This window comes from Oryctolagus cuniculus, chromosome X, assembly GCF_051225735.1.
Source record: "Oryctolagus cuniculus isolate XC-2025 breed Fujian yellow rabbit chromosome X, ASM5122573v1, whole genome shotgun sequence".
In the NCBI taxonomy this organism is placed as follows: Eukaryota; Metazoa; Chordata; class Mammalia; order Lagomorpha; family Leporidae; genus Oryctolagus; species Oryctolagus cuniculus.
In genome coordinates, this window is record NC_142888.1 from 29,652,088 (window position 1) to 29,677,436 (window position 25,349).

The 25,349-nt window shown below is 39.9% G+C and overlaps 1 protein-coding gene across 3 annotated transcripts in view; it reads right to left on the reverse strand.

Annotated features, from left to right (window-relative positions):
* The window catches only part of EFHC2 (EF-hand domain containing 2), a 183,590-nt gene that overhangs the window by 45,353 nt on the left and 112,888 nt on the right, over window positions 1-25,349 (reverse strand). For 2 of the 3 annotated variants that reach the window (XM_089324301.1, XM_008272519.5), the window contains one exon: window positions 24,336-24,466. In XM_089324301.1, the coding sequence (XP_089180427.1) occupies window positions 24,336-24,466 (131 nt within the window). Of the gene's footprint in view, window positions 1-16,394; window positions 16,532-24,335; window positions 24,467-25,349 lie in introns of those variants that run through there. The other variant, XM_089324302.1, reaches the window with a different exon arrangement.

The following is a 25,349-nucleotide window of genomic DNA, read 5'->3' on the forward strand; positions in this document are numbered from 1 at the left end:
TGGTACTGGGCTCCAACTCCTGATTCCGGCTCTCTGCTAATGCAGACCCTGGGAGGTAGCAGTGATGGCTCAAATAACTGGGTTCCTCTTACCCTTGTGGGAGACCTGGACTGAGTTCCCAGCTCCTGGCTTCAGTCAGGCTGCTGCAGGTATTTGAGGAGTGGATCAGCTAGTGGGAGCTGGCTCTCTCTCCTTATCTACCTCAGTCTCAGTCCTTCTCAAATAAACAGTTTCCCAATTCAATGAGTAAAAATGATGTCTCATTTTAATCAATAGTGATTTGATAGGCAGGCATTGTGTCATACCAGGTTAAGCTGCCACTTGCAATACCCTCATCCCATCCCATATCAGAGTGCCAGTTTAAGTTCCGGCTACTCTGCTTCCCATCCAGCTTCCTGTTAATGTATCCTGTGAGATACATTAATGTATACTGTGAGCACTTAAGTTCCTGCCACCCATGTGGAAGACCCAGATGGAGTTCAAGCTCTTGGCTTTGGCCTGGCCCAGCCATGACTGTTGCAAGCATTCCATCCATTGGTTCACTCCCCAGATGGCTGCAATGGCCAGGCCTTGGCCAAGTGGAAGCCATGAGCCAGGAACTTCATTCGCGTCTTCCATGTGGGTGGCAGAGGCCTAAGTAACTAGACCATCTTCTGCTTTCCCAGGCGCATTATCGGGGAGCTGGAGCTCTTCTCCTTATTTGTTAAAAAATTATATTTCTTCTGTTTTCTGTCTGTACATGTTCATTCACTCATTTGTTCAACAAACACTAATTACTAACTCTAGCCAACTGATATATAATAAGAGAAGAAAAGACTAGATTTGACCTTTAGTCTTTGATATCTGCACCTTAGAGTTAATTACAGACCAAAAGGAAAGCCAAGTCAACAAAATAGAAAAATGGCTTCAATAAAGATATGTCTAGAGACATACTCAGATAAAGTACTCCTCACCTACTCTAGCATGTAGATGCACGTAGGGGGGAATTCAGGAAGGCTTCACAGTGAAGGCAGTAGCTGAGCAAAGATGAGAAGCAATTTGCCACCCAGAGAAATGGTGGTGGTGGGGAAAGGTTCGAAGGAATGGGAGAAAGGACTATATTCTTCTTCTTCTTCTTCTTTTTTTTTTTTTTTTTTTTTTTTTGACAGGCAGAGTGGACAGTGAGAGAGAGACAGAGAAAGGTCTTCCTTTTTCCATTGGTTCACCCCGCAATGGCTGCTGTGGCCGGCGCGCTGCGCTGATCCATAGCCAGGAGCCAGGTGTTTCTCCTGGTCTCCCATGGGGTGCAGGGCCCAAGCACTTGGGCCATCCTCCACTGCACTCCCTGGCCACAGCAGAGAGCTGGCCTGGAAGAGGGGCAACCGGGACAGAATCCGGCGCCCCAACCGGGACCAGAACACGGGGTGCCGGCGCCGCAGGCGGAGGATTAGCCTATTGAGCCACGGTGCCAGCCCAACTATATTCTTTAAAGACTAAAAGAGAACAAGAAGATGGTGTATGTGGGGAGCTATACAAGTATGAATAACAGGAGTAATATCACATGCTCAGTGTATGCCAGACATTGATCTCACCGCTCCACATTCATGAACTCATTTAATCCTCATAACAAATCTTTCAGCAGGAACTTCAATTATACTCATTTTATTGATGAAAAATTAAAGCCCAGAGAGCTTTAGTAAATTGCCCAAAGCCACATGACTATTAAGCAGCGCAGCCAAGATTTCAACCGAGATAATCAGAGCTCTTAGGATGAACTGAACATAACAGAAACAAAGCCAAGAGATAAGAGAGCTGGCAAGTGGGGCCCAATCACAAAAGGCACACACGCGGGCCATTCTAGGATACCCAGGTTTTCTTCCGCTGCTGAAGGGACTCCAGAGGAAGGGTACTGGGCAAGAGAGCAGTATGAACAGAGTCCTGTCAGAGTATTCAGGAAACACAGAGGTAGGCCTGCCAGTGAGGGTTCTGGGGTGAAGGGGAACATGGTAAGAGATTGGAGCTGAGAAGCATCAATTAGGATTGAACGTTTTTGGCTTAGAATGGACCTCAGGACTCTTGTTGAGTGTCTAGAAGACAGGACCATCATGGAAGTTAGCTTTGGCCAACAGGAGGGATTATCTTTTCTACTGAGATGGAAAAGGAGGACTGCAAAGCTGTGGGTGTAGGGGTTATGGGGGAAGTTTGTATCTGAGAATTTCTGTATTATCTGTTAACCTGGAGATGAGATTTTTCTGCTATGAATGGGAGGAAAATGTTAAGGTTAGAAGCTTAATAATGAGAAAGAGGGAAACATCCATTATGGAGGATGGAAAAAAAGGATAACTAGGTCTCAACTCTATTCTAAACTGCTTCTTCATGCTTAACTACTCACTGATACTTAAATTGTCCAGCCTATTACCCGTGCCTTTGACCTCTTGGTCCCTACAGGTACTTTCCTCTCAGCATACAGACATGCCCATGCCTCTCCAATTTAAAAACACCAGCAAAACCCAACCCTTGACCATCTGCCCAGCAGAGTCAACCCAGCACTGTCCATCAGCCTGAGAGGATCTGTCTCCCACAGCAGCCTCGTGGCAGCAAGGAGCCACGACAGCGACATTTAGCAGCAGTCTGACCCTTTCTACTCAAATAAGTATCTCTGGGATTCCTGAACAATTAAGGGGGAAGAGGAAGATAAATCAAGAATAAATGAATGATCCCCCAAGAGGAATGCCTGGTAATATGGTAAACAGGTGCTCAAGGAATTAAATGGGAAAAGTAAAAGAGGAGTGATCACAACCCAATGCAGAGCAAGTAGAATGTGTCATAATGGTTCCAAGTGCAGTCAGAGACTTCGCATTTATGGTCACAACTTCTCCTGCGACCTTCTTCCCCCTCCTGTCATCTTATTTCACATTTTCAGTTGTTCACATGTTGTCATTGCTTATCTACTTTTGCTATTTGTCTTTTGCAACAAAGACTACCTGGTTTGATCTCAGATTCTGCAAAAAAAAAAAAAATCTATTTGGAGTTTTATATTAACTTGAAATTGTCCTAAAACATTTTAAGCCTGTATTTACCTAAGTACCAAAGACAAGATTAAAACATTTAAAACATTATTTTCCTCTCAGATGGAACACGAGGAACTCAGCCTTTGCTTTCCCCACTCTCTCCTTCTGAATCTGCAGTCAAATGCTCTACCCCTGAGCTATACCCTCTTTCTGAATCTTTGTTACTTTATCTGTGGTATAAACCATGTCACTGGCTTTTAAAATTTTCTCAATGATAGCATTCAGCTCTTTGAAATAATGCTTGAGCTCTGAATTCACATGTGTAAGAGCGTGTGTGTGTGTGTGTGTGTGTGTGTAAAAGAGAGAGAGAGAGAGAGAGAGAGAGAGAGAGAGAGAGAGAGAGAGAATGAATATCTTCCTTCTAGTTCACTCCCAAATGGCTGCAACTGCTGGGACTAGGCTGGGCCAAGCCAAAGCCAGGAACCACAAACTCCATTTGGGTCTCCCATGTGGGTGGCAGGGATTCAAGTACTTGAGCCATCATCTTCTGCTTCCCAGGCATAATGGCAGGAACCTGGATTGAAGGAATAGTTGGGACTCGAACAGGCGCTCACGCTGATATGGGATGAAGGCATCCTAGTGACAGCTTAACCCGTTGTTCCATAACACCCACTCCAACTGCTCTAATTTTTTAGGACGCCCCCTATTTTTTAAAAAATATTTATTTATTTGGAAGGCAGAGTTACAGAGAGGCAGAGGCAGAGGCAGAGGCAGAGAGATATCTTCCATCTGCTGGTTCACACCCCAAATGGCTGCAATGGCCAGAGCTGGGCCAATCTGAAGCCAGGAGCCAGGAGCCAGGGGCATCTTCCAGGTCTCCTACACAGGTGGAGGGGCCCAAGGACTTCAGCCATCTTCTACTGCTTTTTTAGGCCATAGCAGAGAGCGGGATCGGAAGTGGAGCAGCCAGGTCTTGAACCGCGGCCCACATGGGATGCCGGCACTGTGGGCAGTGGCTTTACCCGCTATGTCACCATGCTGGCCTCATCATGCCCTCCCTCAACTCTTTTTTTCTTAAAGATTTAATTATTTATTTATTTGAAAGTCAGAGTTACACAGAGAGAGAGGAAGAAGCAGAGAGAGAGAAAGAGAGAGAGAGGGAGGGAGAGAGAGAGAGGTATCTTCCATCTGCTGGTTCACTCCCCAACTGGCTGCAATGGCCAGAGCTGTACCGATCTGAAGCCAGGAGCCAGGAGCTTCTTCTGGGTCCTCCCACGCAGGTGCAGGGGCCCAAACACCTGGGCCATCTTCTATTGCTTTCCCAGGCCATAGCAGAGAGCTAGATTGGAAGTGGAGCAGCTGGGGCTTGAACTGGTGCCTATATGGGATGCTGGCACTACAGGAGGTGGGTTTACCCAATATGCCACAGTGCTGGCCTCTTTCAATTCTTAATTTAAATTTTTCTTCATGTTCTGGATTAATTTATTAAAGTAATACATTACTTTGAACAATTTACTAAATTATATTGTCAGTTTTCTTAAAAGATTTAAAAACATTTCTTTTGTCCAATGTACAAAAACAATTTGTCCTCAATTTGTGTACCCTTGAAGCACTGAACATATAATCTATGGCCTCCCTATACTACTTGAGGTCATAGTTTTTGGCTTTTATGTCACTGGTTCTACCATTGGTGATGGTATTTTTAAGCTTTGTTTTGTGTAAGTTTTGCTTTGATACTTACTAGAGTCTTTTATATGACAATTTAAATTTTTACTAAGGTCTATTTAGTGCTCTCTTTTCCATATTTTGGTTGGAAAAGAATGAATTCTTTTGATTTTCAGATTTTTTAAGCTAAGAAAATAAATTTAAAAAATTGTCTTTAATGATTACTTTAGTTCAATTTGTTTAGTTCCCTCTCTACCTGTTTCTGCTCTCTTCTTTCTCACTGTTTCAATATCTCTGTTTTTATATTAAAAAAAGATTACTTACTTGAAAAGCAAAGTGAGAGACAGACAGGCAGGCAGAGAGGGGAGAGAGGAGGTTTTTCCATTCACTGGTTCACTTCTGAAATGCCCACAACTGCTGGGGCTGGGCCAAGCTGAAGCCAGGAGCCAGGAACTCTCCTACATGGGTGCCAGGGACCTAAGTTTTGGGCTATCTCCTGCTGCCTTGTTAGATGTGTTTCAGAAGCAGAGGAGGTGGCACTTGAACTGGCACTCCCATACGGGATGTCAGCATCACATGGCAGCTGAATCCGCTGCACTACTCTGCCAGCCCCCATTCCCTTTTTTATTTTGCTCTATTTGGGGATGTTGCTAAAGATAGTTCTCCAGTTTACTACCAAGTTTTCTGCAGTATCCAGTGTCTGTTAGTGCCTCTTGTTTAATTCTTAATTCAGAAAATATGTGTTTTCTACGTTTCCATGTAAGTCCTTCCCTATTTTGGTCTGTTTACTTCCCAAAATGGCCTGCAACTGCTGAGACTATGGTACATCTTTTTGACCATAACATAGTTTCTAAGGATAAACAAACAGAAACCAATTTTTCATCCAATAAATCACTTCGAGAGTCTACATGGATTCTCCTGTTCTACATAGTTTAGTTTTTCTCTTTTCATGCAACTTTACAAAGAGGTCTTTAGAGCAGTCTGGACGTTGGTGTCTGGCTGTGGTTCACAAATTCCACAGGTTCTGTCACAGATGGGGTATGTGTGTGTGCACATGTGCACATGCACCCGCATGCATGTATGTGTGTGGGGAGAGTGGTTAAGGAAAGGAGATATAATCATATCCACCACAAATAAATGTTCCAAGTCAATATGAAAAGAGGCCACAACTATTTAAGGGTAGAGCAGGGAAGACAAGTTTTTTATTCAAAGAGCAAGAAGCCACATTTGGGGTGTGGTTTTTGTAGGGAAAAAAGAGGAGAAGTAGCAGAGTAAACCCTGGGAGGCTTATCCCAACACCTCGCCACTGAGAAGAGGGATTCCAAAAGAGGCTTTCCATGCATGGTGGTCCCAGAGTTACATAGTTCACAATTGGCACAACCTTTGGCAGTGGCCCTTTTTAGGGACCGCTTAATCACACAGAAGTCCCAGGGTAGATTCTTGGTCTTATGTTCAAATTGACAAATTGTCATTAAGGTAACTGAGTCTCCTGTCAATAAATCAAAAAATGAAGAAATAGAACTTCCTTTCCATAACGTGAAGTAGGAAGACTGCTTCCACTTTCACCGTGGCCTACTTTTGGATTGGTTTGAGGTCTTCTAGGAAGAATTCTGAGCTTGCAAGAAGGCAGCACTGGGCTGAGGATTAAATTACTTATCTGAATCAGAAGTTGCAGATACAACCTAGGCAAATTACCTAAGTACATTTGGACAGTGGCTGAAACTTTTAAACTTTGCAATGTCAGTAAGAAATCATTTTCAGGCCAGATAACATAATGAGAACTTGGTCCTGGCTCCCAGTTTTAAACACTGTGCTTAAATTCTAGGTAATGAATCCTAGTGTGTAACCACAAAGCGTCAGTCCTAAAATAGAAGTTTTAAAAGTAATAGAAGAAATCCATATGCTGATAGCTTCATCTGTAAAGCCTACATGGCTCTAAATCAAAAAGTAAATATGCTCATCTATTACGTGTTTCACATTTCTCCTAGTAAAATATAAATGAGAAATGAATGTAAATCAATTAAGACAAATACAAATGGAAAAGCTGGTTGTCAGTCACAGCCCTGACTTCCCCAACATTTCAACGGCCAGCAGTATTCCTCGTCCAGGAGAAGACACTGGTACAAAGTTCCTTCTAGGCCACAGAATGGACACTCATAGGGCACAGTTTGCCCAGAGCTGATTTGCTGGAATGACAACTAGCCACAGCCACCTGACGTCTAAGCCTGCATGGTGGCAGCAGGCACCCACCAGGGCAGCAGCCTCTGTGCTGTAGGGGCTGTGAGCTTTGGCCACAGTCATTTCCATCCCTACCATAGGATATCACATACCGCCCTCGACACCTCACTCTCCCCATATCTGTGCCCTTTCATGGGTGAATCTGCTATTCTATACTCTAAAGGAGCACAACTTCCTTCTTGCTTACTGACAATGGGCTCAGCCATAGGACTTGATTGGCCGAAGAATAGCATGAAAGTCAAAGTGTGCCAGTTCTGAGCCTACACATCAAGAGGTCTTCAGAAGGGCTGATGTGGTGGTATGGTTTGATAAGGTGTGGCTTGCGATCCCAGTATCTCCTATCAGAGTACTGCTTCAAGTCCCAGCTGCCCCGCTTCTCATACAGCTCCCTGCTAATGCATGCTGGGGGCAGATGATGCCCAAGTTACTTAGGTTCTTTTTCACCCATGTAGGAGACCAGAATGGAATTCTTGGTTCCATGGCTTCAGCCAGGCCCAGCCTAACCTATTGTGGCCATTTGGGAAGTGAACCACCTCTCTTTCTGTTGCTTTGCCTTTCAACTAAATATTTTTTTTTTTCAAAAAGAGGTATTCCATGTTTCTCATTCTCTGATTACACCTTTGCTATCACCACGAGAATGCGCTCAGGAAAGCCCACAGTTCCTTGGAGAATGATAGACATGTGCAACAGAGCTGCCTCAGGTAGGTTCAGGCCAGATCAACTAACCCATGGCCAACCCACAGACCTGTGAACTAAATACTTATTCTGCATGACACTAAGATTTTTGAAGTCATTTGTTATATATCAAAATTGTAACAATCAATGACGGATTCACCCTCCCAAGTCAGGCCTTCTTGCACTCCCCTCTCTTTCATTCAGAGGTCAGAAAGAGGCACCTTTGCATCCCAGCTAAAGCTAGACCTCAGGAAGTTGTGTACTTGGCTCATGGTGCAGCCTCTAGGAGAAATGTTTTGACTGAACCATATTCCAGTGGAATGCTCTTGTTTTCTTCTAAGGAATACTGCGAGAAATAGCCACCAGGAGCTCACTGCGGGGTATCTTTGGGGCACGCTACTGAGACCATCACCCACCTGCCAGAGCATCGTCTCTGTAAGTGGCCAGATGATAATGTCTTTCTTGGGTTCTGCATCGGATTCCTTCTCTCAAGCAATGAGCTTATTACTGCTTTATGAACACCGTGCATCCTATTAACTGATCACAGCCTCCTGTTTTGCGTTGACCTCTAAGAGACTCACAGGTAGGTCTGTGGCTGATGCCAGTAAATGCCCATGACTATACAGTCTATAAATACACTGTGTGTCAGCCCCACTGCAGGCCCACTGCTCTTTTCTACGTTTTCTTTCATCTTTATTATTTGTATATCCATTTAATGTTGTAGAATAGTCTGCATTTTTGTAACTCACTTTAAATTCATTTCTGAGACAAGGCAAAATTGAAACAAATATAAAAATACACACAATAGTGAGAAGAAAAATTGAATGGGTATATACACAGGAAGTTTTCTTTTAACCCTATCCTAACTTCCCCCAATTCCAGAAAAAAGCAGAATCAAGAAGAGCAAAGATCTCAAGGTTGGTGTAGCTGGCTCTAGTGTGCCGTTCAGGAATGCACACATGCTTTCTAGACTGAGGGGTGTAAATTTCATGTGGTCAGTGGTGAAGGCAAGTGAAAGAACTAATGTCATGAGTGTTTAATGGCTTAGTATTTAACACATGTTAATCTTACCAATCATTCTCTTTTCACAGATGAAAAGCATGAGACATTAGAGAAACAGAATGAACTGTCAACCGTAACTAGTTTGATTCTAAAACTTCACTCATGGTGAAACTGCTAGACTGCCAGATGTCCATTACAGCGCTGAAACTTCCTATGTGATCCTGAGTAGGTTCCTTAACCTCTCTATTCCTCAGTTTCCTCATGTGCAAAATAGGAGTAACACTAGTACCTACTTTGTAGGACTGCTGTGAGGAGTAAATTAGTTAACATGTAGAAAGCACATGGTGTAGCATGATCACACGGTACACAGCATGTGTCAGCTATATATTATTAATAAATGATCAAATGAATTGCCCTTTAAGAAAGAACAAAATACTCATAAGTCTAGGAATACCCTATCAATAGGATTTTAACCATTAAGTTGAATCCAAACAAAAGGTACCACATTTGTTCATTCATTCATTCATTCATTCTTCAACTAACATGCATATTGGAATAAAAAAGATATACTGGGCAGTACAGCCAAAAATGCAATGCGTTCAAAGAAGCAAGGATTACTGCGAGCTGGGGTGGTCAATAACATGTTAAGGGAAGAAATGCAATCTGGACCACAACATAGAGGCAGATAGGAGAAAACTAGACAACATAGAGAGATTCCCTCCTAAACGGTGTGGGAAGAGAATGATCTAGACTAGGCAGTCCAGAACCAGCAGTGCAAGGCCAATGAGGCTAGCATCCCCGAGGGCTGCTCCTTCATCTTTGAACCTCTATCTCCCACTATATGGGGCCTGACACACAGTAGGTGCCCAATATACAAATATGCTTACTGAACAAACACATGCATGATAAACTTACATGGTTCAACATTGCTCTGAGAGGCAAGCCTTCCACACTCAATACCTTGGGCTGCAAAATTTGTTTGAATGAAAAGCAGCCAGGGAGGGCCTGCCCTATGGTGGCTCAAGTGTCTATCTTCATGCCCTCCAGTATCCTCTCATTTTATATCCTAACTTTTACATGCTAATTCTCCTTATGAGGAACTACAAATTAGCATTTACTTACTGTTTGCACTTTAAAAAACAAAATTTGGAATCTAATTAAAGAAGAAAGCATGGGTGGCATGCACCAGGTCATTTGTTAGCAACTAGTCTGCCACATAGCTGCCTTGCTTTTATTCATAGAAATTTCAATTAGAAAACAGATCATTAAAACCCAGTATTTTAGATGAAATAGTTTCACTGTTAATAATTTATCCACTCCCACAAGAATATAATCATGGAAAAAGAAATAAAATAAACACAATATAAATATAAATGTATATTAAAAACTCAAAAAGACACGGTCTTTTTTCCACTCTTTAGAAACATAAGAAATACTCTATCTGTTTTGGCACAATGTTATATGGTTTATTTACTCCACAATGCCAAGAATTTTTTCTAGCATCCCATAAAACTCAAGGTTATAAGAATGGATATGCTTCAAAAATAGAAAGAGAAAGCCTGAGAGTGATTAAGGTTTTTAAATAGTGGAGCTGAATTTAACTAGGCCTATATGATCACAGCCAAATCCATTTCAGCGTATGTGTTAATAATAATGTGACATTCGCTAATAATAATGTGTCTAGTCAGTATTTCCCTCAATGTAATTTTAGAGACTCTTATGGCATGGTAGAGGGACTGTGTGTGGCAAAATGGTAGACTGGGTAGCAATTAAGACTCAAATTCCTGGCTGAGCTTCCAAAAAATCAGAGTCGTCTCCCCAGGTACCAAGCAAAAAGGTAGCTGATAGCCATAGAGGAAGTTATACAAACTAATAGGAAGCAGCTGGGGAATGTGGAGATCAAAGAGGTAAAAGCTTAGATTTCAATGCTCACTTAGGCACATGAGAGAAGGCCTCTGGCCAAGGAGGAAAGCAATGTAGGAACTCCTACATATGAAATATGGGCATAAACCTAGAACTTTAAAAGGTTGCAATTGAATTGAAAGAAGGATTAATAAATTCTATCCATTGGCCAAGATAAATAGCAATTAAACTCCTGCATCAAAAAAAAAGCTATCTGATAGAACTCAGTCAATATTTTGCCCAATAATTGACAGTACAAATTTATTTTAGCTACCTGTTATGTAAAGCCCCAAGACAATAAATTAACATCAAAATTAAAATGAAATTACAGCAGTTTAGAGGGCAAATCTACTCTGAAAGTTCTAGGCTGGATGATTAAACTAGTGGGTGAAAGTTTGATGAGAAGCATTCTGGATAGGATGCTGGAACAGAAAAAGACATTAGTAGAAAAATTGGTGAAATTCAAACAAAGTTTTTAGTTTGCAGTATTGCCCTAAGTTTAATTTCCTGGTTTTGATGATTACACTACGATAAGATGATACGATAAGATGATTATACTATGAAAAGCTGAGTGAAGGGTATATGGGAACTTTTTTGTACTATTTTGGAAATTTTTCTGTAAGTGTATAATTAGTTCAAAATAAACTTTTTTTTTTTTAAACACTACTTGAGGGGCTGGCATTGTAGTAAAGTGAATTAAGCCACCATCTGTAATGCTGGCATCTCATATGAGCACTGGTTGCAGTCTTGGCTGCTCCACTTCCAATCCAGCTCCCTACTAATACACCTGGGAAAGCAGCGGATGATTGCCAAAGTGCTTGGGCCCCTGAATCCACATGGGAGACCTGGATGGAGTTCCAGGTTCCTGTCTTTGGCCTGGTCCAACTCCAGCTGTTGCAGCTACTTGGGGAGTGAACCAGTGGAGGGAAGATCCATCTGTGTGTGTGTGTGTGTGTGTGTGTGTGTGTCCCCTTCTCTGTGACTCTGCCTTTTAAATAAATAAATCTTTAACAAAAACAACTCAGGAAAGCCAATAACGGAATTAGTGAAGTGGGAGAAGAGAGTCTAATTTTAGATGCACTCATAAAAGAAAAGGAAAACAATTCACTATGAGCGGATTGATAGACAAATGGATTTACATTCCACGAACGTGGGACAACAGAACAAAAATCAATAATGGACCAACAAATTATTATGTTTACAATTATTAAAGAGGTAAAACATAGAGAAGCCAGTATAGAAATGTAAAAAGCCACAACAACTAAATAGCACTTAGGAAATTAGAAGATACTGTCATTCAATCGATGAATGAGATGAGTTTTAAGGAAAAACTTAAGAAAGCATTACAGAATGCAAAGTAAATTAAAAAAAAAGAACGAGAAATTAAAAGACATGGAAAGGAAGTTAAGACACATAAAGAATAGATTGAGAGTTTCATAAGGAAAACAGAAAAAAAAAGGATAAGAAAAGCTATTTGAAGAGATAAGGACTCATTTTCAAGTTGAAGAATTGCAAATAATCCCAAAATATACAATAATGAAATGACAGAAAACCATAAACAGAGATAGGCAACCAGAGAAAAATAGGCATATGATTACAAAGGAATACTTACACTAACAATAGATTTTCCAACAACCACAACGGAGGGCAGAAGTCAATAATCTTTTCAAAAAGTCAAAGAAAAACAACTGTAACTCTAAAATCCTTTACCCGTTTAAACTTCAAATGGAAGCGGAAAATAAATGCATTTCAGAAAGTAAGAGTTTTATTTCCTAGAGTTACAAAGTAAATCTAAATAAATATTAAAGAATCAGTGTCTTGCAAAACCATGTTCTCTAAATATAAAAAGAGAAATCAAGAACTAAAGGAAAGCTAGCACCACACACGTGGAAAGCTTAAAACACACTTTTTATTTATTTACTTTATTTATTTGAGAGGCAAAGAGAAAGAGGGAGAAAAAAACAGAGAGAAGCTTCCATTTGCTCATTCACTCCCCAAATACCTACAATAAATGGAGCCGGGCAAGGTCAAAGCTGTGAGCTAGGAACTCCAGGTCTCCCATGTAGGTTGTAGGGACCCAACTACTTGAGCCATCGTAAGTTGCACATAAGCAGGAAGCTGGGATCAGGGGATGTGGGTGTCCAAAGGGGTGGCTTAACCACTAGGATAAACAGCTACCCCTTTTAATTAATTAGCAAAAACAAACTTTTAAATAATGAAATAGTAAAAAAAATAAGTATTAGAAAATATTTACATATGAAAGATAATAAACACTTTACTCATTAAAATTAAGGTAGTACTCGGAGAGCAAATTCAAACTGCAAGTGCATTTTTAAGAAAAGACAGACCAAAACCAAGTGAAACAAATGTCCAACTCCAGAAATTAAAAAGTAAATAGCCAGGGCTGGTACTGTGGTGCAGTGGGCTAAGCCACCACAGGCAACGCTGGCATCCCGAATGGGCACTGGCTGAGTCCCTGTTGCTCCACTTCTGCTCCAGCTCCCTGCTGATATATCTGGGAAAGCAGAGATGGCCCAGGTGCTTGGCCCCCAGCACCCATGTGGGAGACCCAGATGAAACTCCTGGCTCCCGCCTGCTGCCTGGCCCAGCCTCAGCTGTCGCAGCCATTTGGGGAGTGAACTAGCAGATGGAGAGTCCTCTCTCTGTATTTCCCTCTCTCTCGCTGTAACTCTGCCTTTCAAATAAATTTTTAAAAATTAAAAAAAGTAAACAGGGAAGTATAAAGGAGTATATAATAAAAATAAGAATAGGAATTAATGAAATGGAAAATGAAGTTTAAGAAGTTTAACAAATTGAAATCTGGTTCCTTTAAAAAACTAGTAGAATAAACTGATTTTTATAAAAGGCCAAATCAACATTAATAAGGCTAAAAGGTGATAAAATTGTAAAATCAGATGAAATGGGAACATTTCTAGAAACTATATAATCTTCAAAGCCAACTCAGAACAGAAAGCTGAAATAAGATGTAATACCGTTAGAGAAAGTAAGTCATTAAGGCAAAAATCTATCTACTGAAAAAAGAAAGGCCATATGGTTGCTATAGGCAACTCATATAAAATTGTCAAAGACCTGATAATACCTACCTTTAACAAATTAAGAAACAGAGAGTGAATATTCTAAAACTCATTTTAAGAGGCTATCATAAAACACTGATAATTGAAGTGGCCAAAGAAAGAAAAAGTATAGGGTTAGCTCCTTTATGAACAAAGATGTGAAAATCCTAAGTAAAATATCTGCATCTACCAAAAACCTACAGCATGCAAAGTTGTAAACATGTAAAAGTGAAATATTAGAAATATCCCTTTTGGCCGGCAGCGCGGCTCACTTGGCTAAGCCTCCGCCTGCGGCGCCGGGTTCTAGTCCCGGTTGGGGCGCCGGATTCTGTCCCGGTTGCCCCTCTTCCAGGCCAGCTCTCTGCTGTGGCCCAAGTACTTGGGCCCTGCACCCCATGGGAGACCAGGAGAAGCACCTGGCTCCTGGCTTCGGATCAGCGCAGCGCGCCGGCCGTGGCAGCCATTTGGGGGGTGAACCAACGGAGGGAAGACCTTTCTCTCTCTCTCTCACTGTCTAACTCTGCCTGTCAAAAAAAAAAGTATCCCTTTTTTTTTAAAAATTTATTTTTTATTTACTTATTTGACAGAGTTACAGACAGTGAGAGAGAGAGACAGAGCACTGGGTGGAAGATTCTGTTGCAGCCATCTTTGGAAAGTATAATCCAACATATGTGTAGAGCATAATACTGTTTCCTTCAACTAACAAGATCACTGGTCTCTAGCTTTCCTCAGTTAACTAGGATGATACTTCAATTCTCAAGAATGGGAGTATATTATAAAAGAAATTATTGAAACTACAAGATATGAGAAAATAGGAAAGATCAGCAAATCAAATTCCCTTGAAAAGGAGAATTAGTCAAAATTATACCACAGAATAAGAAAAATGGAATGGGTAAGATATTATGTCTAACTTAATATGAATTTGAAAATTATATAAACTAAATTTTTTTTCAAAACTTTAACAAAAGTTCATTTCAAAATTAAATTTTAAAACTCTTGAGTTAGTTTTCCTTTAATATAAAATTCCTAGCCTATAAGAATTTCAAATAAGTATCTTAAGAATGTAAGGTAGGCCGGCGCCGTGGCTCACTAGGCTAATCCTCCACTTAGCGGCGCCGGCACACCGGGTTCTAGTCCCGGTTGGGGCGCCGGGTTCTGTTCCGGTTGCCCCTCTTCCAGGCCAGCTCTCTGCTGTGGCCAGGGAGTGCAGTGGAGGATGGCTCAAGTGCTTGGGCCCTGCACCCCATGGGAGACCAGGAGAAGCACCTGGCTCCTGCCTTCGGATCAGTGCGGTGCGCCGGCCGAAGAGTGCCAGCCGTGGCGGCCATTCGAGGGTGAACCAACGGCAAAAGGAAGACCTTTCTGTCTGTCTCTCTCTCACTATCCACTCTGCCTGTCAAAAAAAAAAAAAAAAAAAAAAAAAAAAAAAAAAGAATGTAAGGTAAACCTTGATCCTTACCTCACACTATACACAAAACTAAATTTGAGATAACCCATAGACTTAAAAGCTAAAATCATAAAGGTATTAGAGGAAGGCATAGAAGAATATCTTGGTGACTCTGAGGTAGCCAAAGGCTTTGTAAACAAATTACAGAAAGCAATAACCATATAACCATAGAAGAAAAGCTTGATAGTTTGGACTTGGGAATACAAACTAGTACAACCATTTTGGTAAAAGATCAGGCAGTTTATTAAAAAACTAAACATATACCTACTCTATGATCCAGCAATTCCATGCCTAGGTATGTAACTAGGAGAAAGGAAAATATTTGTACAAGAATGTTCAAAGCACGTTTATTCATTATTAGCTAAAAACTGGAAACAACCCAAGTATCCATCCGTAGAGGAATGAATTAATAAATGGTGGTATATTCATACAATGGAATGCTACTTGGTAATATAAAGGAATGAATTACTGATACATTCAGTGACATAAATGAATCTCAAAATCTCAGTGAAAGAAGCCACAAAAGAATAAATACTGTATTGTTCTAGTTATATGAAATTCTAAAGTAGGAAAAAAATAGCTACAATGAAAATAATCAGAATAGTATAGTAGTTATCTCCTGAATGCAGGATATGGGCGGGGGCCTGACAGGGATGATGGTAATGCTCAATGGCTTCACAGGGCTATGGGTTGCACAGGTGTCAAAATTCAGCAAATGTATACTTAAGGTTTGTGCATTTCATTGAACATAAATTTTAAATGAAAAGAAAAATCTAGGTAAATGATAAGCATGCTGAAAAATTCTGAGGAAAGTAACTGATACATATAATTTTCTTTGAAATGCACCCAAATTAAAAGATGAATACAGGGATGTATAAATGGAGAGATATATGATAAAACAAATAAATGTTAATGGTACAATGGTGGATATATGGATGTCACATAGCCTCTCAAATTTTCTGGATATTTTAAAATTTTCATAAAGTGTTGGGGGAAAATGAGTAAGATTTCACTGTTAATTTGGTAAGAATTTGAAAATTAGAGAAACTATTCTATCTCAAAATTCACTTTAAAAGCACCAAAATTTTGCAATTACATAGCCTGGCCTATAATGAAACTATTTTCAATAAAATTACCTGACTCTAATCAACAGAGTAGAGCATCAAATATAAGAACTCATGCCCTGTTTTATGATTTTGATCCTCTTGATTTTGCTCAAAACATCTGTCAACATCTGTCATTAGCCCTTCCTGGAAACCAAACTGAAAGATAAGAAATGTCGTTTATGAAAAAATATTCAAGAAGCCCTTTTTCCGGGCTTTCTGGTTTTATCTGTCTGGGTTTAATTTTATTTATATATTCATATATTTATGAATGTATGTATGTATTTATTTTTACAATTGCTTATTTAAAAAAGAATCAGGGGCCAGCGATGAGGAACAGTGGGTTAAGCCACTATCTGCTGTGCTGGCATCCCATATGGCCACAGGTTCAAGTCCCAGCTGCTCCACTTCCAATCCAGTTTCCTGGTAATGTGCCTAGGAAAGCAACAGAAAATGACCCAAGAGCTTAGGCTCCTGCACCCACATGGGAGACCTGGAAGAAGCTCCTGCCTCCTGGCTTTAGTCTGGCCCAGCCCTGACTGTTTCGGCCATTTGGGGAGTGAACCAGTGGATGGAATATCTGTCTCCTCTCCTCTTTCTCTTTGTTTAACTCTGCCTTTCAAATAACGAAATAAATCTTAAAAAAAAAAAAAAGTAATGAGGCATACTCTATTATCAGCTTTATGTGTAACCTGCTAGGATTTCTTCAAAGGATTTAAATTCCTTGAAATATTTATATAAATAGGGGCTGGTGCCGTGGCGCAGTAGGTTAATCCTCTACCTGCAGCTCCGGCATCCCATATGGGCACCGGTTCTAGTCCCAGCTGCTCCTCTTATGATCTAGCTCTCTGCTATGGCCTGGGAGAGCAGTAGAAGATGGCCCAAGCCCTTGGCTCCTGGCTCCTGGCTTCAGATGGGCACAGCTCCGGCCATTGCAGCCATCTGGGGAGTGAACCAGAGGACGGAAGACCTTTCTCTCTGTCTCTTCCTCTCACTGTCTGTAACTCTACCTCTCAAATAAATAAATAAAATATTTTTTAAAAAAGGGAAATATTTATATAAATATACACATACACGCAACATTTAAGTTTTTGACATAAATAAGATCATATTATACATACTTCTGAATTTTGCTTTATCCTCAAAACAGCATGACATACATATGGTAGCCATCAGTCCTACTCAACAAAATTCCCTTTCTTCTGAGCACAGGCATGGGTGTTGTGATTGGTACTAGCAAGAGTTTAAATGATACATATTTCTTCCACGTTGAGAATTTGTTGTGTCTGATCCCAACCCCCATCCTCACTCCCACCCCAAAGTTCTCTTTCTCTCTGGCAAAGTAACTGACAACATTGAACTCCCTGAACAACCACAATAGATACATACAGTGAGCAATAGATAAATAACTTTTATTTATTTTTTTCCCTGAGAATTTGGGGTAGCTTATTACTACAGCATTATCTAGCCAATCCTGATACACTGACCATTTCTTAAGGTATGCATATCTGGTCTGCTTTATTCTTTCTAATGGATAAAGAGTACTGTCTCAAATTAATGCAACAGAATGTTACATTACATTCCTCTATTCTTGTGCATCTGATTTTTCCAACTGCTTTCTATTACAAAGTTTGTTGCAATATTGTGCAGGTACACGGATGTATGTACATGTACTTCCTATACCAGTCCATTTGTCAAAATTTTCCTGAGTAAAAAAATTTACAGAAGCGTAATTGCTAGGTAAAAGGAAACAAATATTAGACAAATACAACCAATTGCCTTCTAAAGTGCTGAACAAATTTAAACTCCTATCAATGGAAAAAATCAGAGGACTTGTTGACCCCACAGGCTCATCTGGAGTCAGTTATTCTTTTTAGATGCTGCCAATATAATGGTTAGAAATAATATTCCACTGCACCTTATTGGGTATCTTTTTGTAGGTTTAAAGACTACTTGTGTTTCTTCTTTGAAATGCCTATTCTTGCTTTTGAACCATTTTTATCTGTTGATTTTATGAGTTCTTATGTCCTAATGTTAATCCCCTCGTTATTATACTGGTTGCAAATATTTTCTCTCAGTTTGTTCCATGTCTTTTGTTGATGATACATTTTGTGACAGAGAAATAAAACTGTCTTGTAGTCAATACAGTAAATTTTCCTTTTACAGTTTTTGGAAACTATGTCCTACTACAAAATAAAATAAAATAAATATAAATGTATATAAAATAAATATAAATTTGTATAAATTTATGCAAAATAAAAATGTATAGAAATGTTTCTAATAAATTGAAATAAAAACTTATTAATAACCCACTGTCTCTCCCCTAACTTGAAATGTCCACACTACATACTAAAATCCACATTAATAGATCTTTTATGGACTCTGTACTCTATTTCACTGATGGTTTGGGTTTACTCCTCTGCTAGAAAATGTTTTCAAATATCTGTAAATTAATTAAATTTCTAGAATCTAGACTTTATTATTCTCTTTTCAACATTTTCTTGGCTGTTCTCAATCCCTTATTTTTCTTGATAAATCTTAATAATCAATGAGCCAATTTATCTCCCCTAGCCTTGGAAAACAAAACCAAATCTGACAATAGCAACAACAAAAACCTACTTTGTAACTGTGATTGGAATTCAAGTCTATAACTTTGGACAGATGAGAATTTTTATCATATTGTCTTCCCATTTTGAGATATCATAAAGTTTTAAAATTGTATTCATCTTAGTCTTACACATTTCTTGTCCAATTTATTCCCAAGTATTTAATAATTTCTTGCTACAGTGAGCAGTATCCCCCTTTGCAGAATATCTTCTAGCTGGTTGTTGCTGATATAAAATAAAGCTATTATTTTGTACATGGTTCTCTTTTATTTAGCCACTTTCCTGAATACCCCTAATGGTTCTAATCATTTTAAAACAGATTCTTCTGGATTTTCTAGGTACACAAACATAATTGGTTTCTAATTTAAAAATAGGTCTTCAGTTCTATGTCTCATGTTATTTATACAGTGATTTATAAATGGTTACTACCACAACAACTAAGATAACAAAATAAAGGAATTTCACGGCTGGAAGGAACATTTTAATGATGTAACCCAAGGGTTACCTAGAGAAGAACTTATTGGAATAGGCAGGTAAGATAAATGGTGTAAGACAATAAGGAACAGTGAAGACTGGAAAGAAATACAGAGAACAGGCTGGATCTAAAGAAGACAGGTGCCACTCACCCCCAAATGAGTATTGCCATGGGGGAAATATAGGCTTAGTTTCTATTTTCTAAGAGGTACAAAGTAAACAATTCAATTGTCAGCTTTCAATCTGTAAATTTGCATCTAACCCAATACTTCACTGAAGGGAATTAAAACTTGGAAAGGTTTGTCAAAGATTGCAAAAGTAGCCAAGTATATAGTAAAGGGCTTTGTACCAAATTGTTTAGCTGCTTGGTGGGTCAAAACAGTACTTAAAACTAGGTAGGTGTTTTGCTTGGGTTGGTTACAAACAAGGAATTTAGTGCCTCATGTCCCTCATTTGTGCTCTCTGGCTCATAATGGTCTGGGTTTGCTAGCTCTGCAATATTCATTGCAAATGAAAATGGTTCCTTTTATTTAGTTTATTCCCCCCATAGTGTTACTAAAATGTAACTGACAAAAATTATACATATTTATGGTATACAACACGATGTTTTGATATATGTATGATTAAATTCAGCTAATTAAGATATTCATCATCTTGCATGCTTATCATTCTTTATATTCAGATCATTTAACATCTGTCTTAGCAATTTTCAAGTATATAACACATTATCATTAACTAAGTTAGCATGCTGCACAAAAGATCTCCAGAATGTATTCATCCTAACTGAAACTTTGTCAAAAGGGTACCTTTTAAATCATCCTTTTGTATTTGGGGAAACGCCTACATTATATTCTCTGCAACTACAACATGGAAGTCAGAACTCAATTTCCCAGCCTTCCTTGCAGTTAGAAACATACAGATGACTCAGGCTCCAGCAATCATGGCAGCTCATATCGGACCTCGATTGAGAAGGGACTGACAAGAGAAAACCAGGTTGCTGTGGGTCATGCTTGGTGTCAGAGGCATCCATCTTTCATGAGGCAAAGGATACAAAATCGCCCAAATCGATGGTAGTGATGGCTAGGGTAAAACTGAGTTCTTGGCAGCAATGCATGTGTAGCAATGGGTCGTGGGTGACAGTAGTTGTAACAGAGGTTATTTTCTCATCAGATAAGTTCTACAGCCCAGTTCTGGGCACTGTTCCTAAAGTTCAGCCTCAAGCTTGTTTCTCCAGTCCTACCAAAGATCCTGTGAACCACTCAGGATCCTTCTAATAAATTCCTTTTCTGTTTAACTAGCAAGGAAGGATTTTGCTTTTTAAAACCAAGCCCAACCAATACAAACACCACCACCAGGCAGTGACAGAATCAAATCAAAGATCTCTATCTTTTGAATTCCCAGACCAGCATTCTTTCTACAATACCACATTATTTATATTTAATGCTTTTAGGGAGATTCACATGCTGTTTTCCAAAGTACATGGTGAGATTTCCATCTTGAAGATACACTATACAATGAACACTGTCAAAGTATCTAGTTAATTGATAATAAGGGCTTATGTTTGAAAACTTTTGTAATCTGTTTGCTTGTTTGTTTTTGCTTGTACTCCTAGTCAGAGACTGGTGGCTTCCTTAAAAGATGTTAGGTGGCTTATAATAAAACACCAATTACAACATACACAGAGTAATCCAAATAAAGATAGAGCAAAATCATATGAAGGGAGAGATAAGTGCCCTAGATAAACCAGGATGAGGCTGCTCCATTAGTAATCACTAAGTTTACAATCTGCTTTCTTAAATAAGAGGACAGTAACAGGGTAGATGACATTGTTTCCTAACTTAGATCCTCCAACAAACATGTTTGTTTTCCATCTTCATGATCTACCAAGTTTTTAAAGAGTTTCTCTTTCAATCTCATTTATTAAAGAATATTTTGAATGGCCACATCACAGATAAATATATACCTTACTGAAATACCACAAACAAGGTACAGATTCCTACTACTATGGTCAGTTACTTCAGGTTGTAACTACTGGGAGAAGTGTTCCATTTTCTAGGTATCCACCATGTTCTAGTCAGGATACTAAAAGAAGCACTTTCAATATGGTAGAAATGTATTCATCATAACATCCTATGCAGCAGGTACCATATTATCCCTGTTTAACAGAGGAAAAAACTGTTTAGCAACTTACCCAAGGCCACCAAAGTTGGTAAGTGAGAGGGCTAAGATTTGGAACTGGGTCTGCCAACTCCAAAACAAGTGATCTGATATATTTATATTACACTGCTTCCCTCAGGGGGAATTATGGTTTTCAAGTGAGAACAGTTTCTCTAGGTTCTAAATCTTAGAAGGAATTTATCACATGATGTTCACAGGAAAGCTACTGACCCTGCAGTTGGTGATGGGAGGTCTAAGAAAAAAACATGCAGTAGTAATTCACTATGTTCGTTGAAGATTGATCTACTGGGTTCTGGAGGGATCTGGGAAAGACACAAAGGTGAGCCAGGCTTGGGCCCTCTGAGAGCTTTGCCTAGGTAGGGAGAAAAGATAAGTCCAGGTGTCATCTCTGATGGTAGCACTATGCCCTCAGGCTTCCAAAACTCTAAGCTACATAAACCTCTTTTCTTTACACATTCCCCAGGCTCAGGTATTTCATTAGAGCAATGGACAACACACTAATACAGAGACTACACCACCACCTCCAAACTAGCACCTCGAAGAATAACTCCAGTGGCTCATTATTTCATTCAGTAGCTAGGTGCCAGGGATACAGCAGTGAGCAAGATTGTCAAGGTCTTTGCCCTCAGAAAGCTCATATTCTCATCAGATAAGACACAGAAGCACACATGCGTTTACACAGACACACACACACACACACACACACAAAGTAAACAGGTATCTAAATCAAATGTGTACAAATTGTGCTAGGTACTGTGAAAAATATCAATGAGGGACTGAAAGAATAACAGTGGGTGATCTGCTTTAGACAGGATAGTCAGAGAAAGTAAGACCCTCTGAGAGGACATTTGAGATGAGTTCCAGAGTGTGCCCTCAACAGAAATAGCAATGAGGGCATTCCAGGTAGAGGCAACTTCATGCACATAGGCTTGGCGGTAGGTGAGAGCTTGATATGTTTGAGAAACAAGAACAGCCAGTGATGCCAAAGAACAGGCTGAAGTGACACCACTGGAAATATAAACAGAGTTGTATCACTGTAGTCAGATGTTTAGATCTTATTGTAAGGACCATGGCAAGCCAACTGAAGGATTTTCATCTTTTTTGTTTTTTAAAGATTTTATTTATTTATTTGAGAGGCAGAGTTACAGAGAGAGGGCAAGACAGAGAGAAAGGTCTTGCATCCACTGGTTCACTCCCAAATGGCTGCAATGGCCAGAGCTGGGCCGATCCAAAGCCAGGAGCTTCTTCCAGGTCCCCCACATGGGTACAGGGGCCCAAGGACTTGGGTCATCTTCTACTGCTTTCCCACACCATAGACAGAGAACTGGATCAGAAGAGGAGCAGCCGGGATACAAACCAGCACCCATATGGGATGCCGGCGCCACATGCAGAGGCTTAGCCTACTACGCCACAGCGCCAGCCTGATTTTCATCCTAAGGAATTCCTGGAATAGGGAATTTTGCTCTAGTGTGGTTGCCCTTTATCCCAACCATACAAGAAGGGTCTTAGATCTCCCACCTGGCCTAAGTGCTTCCCAAAAAGTCCCATAAACTCACTGAGGTATTTCCAGTAGACTTTGCAAGAGTGTTGGGAGAACAGATGCTTTTATAAGAGGACAGAAGATAACAAAACAAAACCACTCCCACACTTCTGATGGAAATTTCTTGTTTTTCCCTCCACTGTTTTCCATTGGCCCACATCTAATATTTCTTTGCTCTTTACTCTGTCTCCATTTATTTTCTAAAACACCATGAATATGTGAATATGACTATGAACAATAACCAAGAACTATAAATCCTTACTGATCCCAGAAGGTTGGGGATTCTAAACAATAAAAATATGTCCTCTGCCTGCTTTTCTGAAAAGAATATTTTAGAGACACAAAAGGGCGTTGTTAACAACAAACAAGCTCTGAGGACATTCCTGGCTTGATGGTGGGCCCTAAGCCATCAGGTAGTGATGCAACAAAACTGTAGACACCAAGCAAAAAAGAGCTCCCTGCAGCCCTTGCCTGGGCTCCCTTCCTCATTTCTCAGCCCACATCCTGACTGCATCAACCCGTTTGCTATACAGCTTCTAGCCACTATTGTTTTCAGCAGCCAGAATTCTCAGTCTAAAGAGAAAGTCCCCTTTGTCCTCCCCATCCATGATTTAATTTACATTCTCCTGAACGCCCCATTCACTACGTTTTTAGGCTAAGAAGTCTCACAATTGTACTAGATCCTGAATTTGAATTTCCCTGTGTTTCCACTTTTTGGAAATTTGCCCAGGTCAGCCACTGGATAGTCCCAGAATTCAGCTTTACCTTAGAGAAAATCCTTACTGTTGATGATTTCTTATAGCATTTCTAACTACTGTGATATATTTTCCCTTGGATTCCTGTATTTTTTCTTGCTGAGAATACACACGTGTCCATAAATATGTAGGGGCATATTATGAAAAAATTATTCATGTACTTAAAAAATTTTTGTACCAAATGAAACATCTTTTAATTCCATTTCCCATGAACTTTCTGAACTCCCTTTGTACATGCGCACAGATGCACACATATGCCCTTTGCTCTGAGTCAGTAAAGTTTCTACTATTTTTTTCCAACTTGACAGCATTCCTAGAGAGATGTCTCTCAAGTTTTCAGAGGGTTGCTCTAAGTTGCATTTTCTTCTTTCTCACTTAGATGTACCATTGCTGGCATTCCCCGATCCTTCAACACCACGATTCACAAAACAAAGTCACTAACTGACTTTCTACATTTCTGTCTCCCTGTTCCCACATATAAACATTCTTACATGTGAATGCATAAAACTTATTAGGATATTAATGGCCAAAATTTGACCACAAAGTAATATGAATGCAAAGAAATGCCAATTGCTAATAGAAAGCATGTAGTTCATTAATTAGGAAGCACTAGAAAAGAAACTTCCTTGTGCTCATTAGACAATCTTGATGGGAAGACAGAATATTGCTAGCAGACTATGGCTTACCTAAATGTACTAAAATCCAGTATCTTCGTGTGTTCAGAGTCAGCAGCTGCAAATATCTGCTTGATCTCTTTGGATCTCGGTTCTAGTTCTTTCAGCTTTTGTAGGGCAAATTCAAGGTTGCTAAATGGAAACTAGAAGAGAGAAATGAAAGACAATTTTAAATATGCCTGAGATTTCAGGGGGCCAAATCTTTCTCGTGGCCAGCAAGGAGACATCGCCCTGTGAACCTGAAGTTAGCTGGACATGTCTTTCCATACAGCCCAACAGCGAGAAGACATGATGAGCTTTGTATCACCTCAGTTAAGGCTTTAGGACAATGGATGACATTAGCATAGGTCTCAGATCGGAGAGAAATGAGCTTGAGGGACAGCAAGTCATAGAGATCAGAAATCAAGCCCTGCTTCCACTTCAGCGTCCTCCTTGTAACCCTTGGCCATCGGCCTAGTATGTTCAGAGACCCTAATGGAGAGAACGGGGATTCAAAGTCGGATCTATGAATCTCTCTTTTCTATAGACCTTCACAATGGGCCTCCCTGGAATTGCTGGCCACCAGGTGACGCACTGATCGGAGCAAGGCTAGGTGTCAAAGATCTACACAGGCACTGTAATCCCTGTTCAGCTGTCTCCTACCTTGTGATTAGCTTTTTGACTAAGAATACTCCTTATTAAATCCAGGAAAGCATAAGGTTGTAAATAATTATAGCTAAGAGACCAAAAATGGGGAGATGAAATTTTAAACTAAAAACATTGGTGGTGATTTAGTATAAAGCTGCCTCTCTTCCACAGAAAATGATCCAGGTGGTTTGGCGCCTAGTGCAGCCCCCACTCCCTCTGCTTTTTTCGCATTTCCTTTCATCTATTTCCATGATAGGATCTATTAGCTCTTTTGAAAAGACTCTTCAAACTGATATTAAAGGGTATATTAATCTTTCTCTGCTTAGAATAACCTTGTTAAAAGTAGTTTTAAAATAATACAATTTTCACTTGGGGTGCTGATAACAGATAATGTCCTAC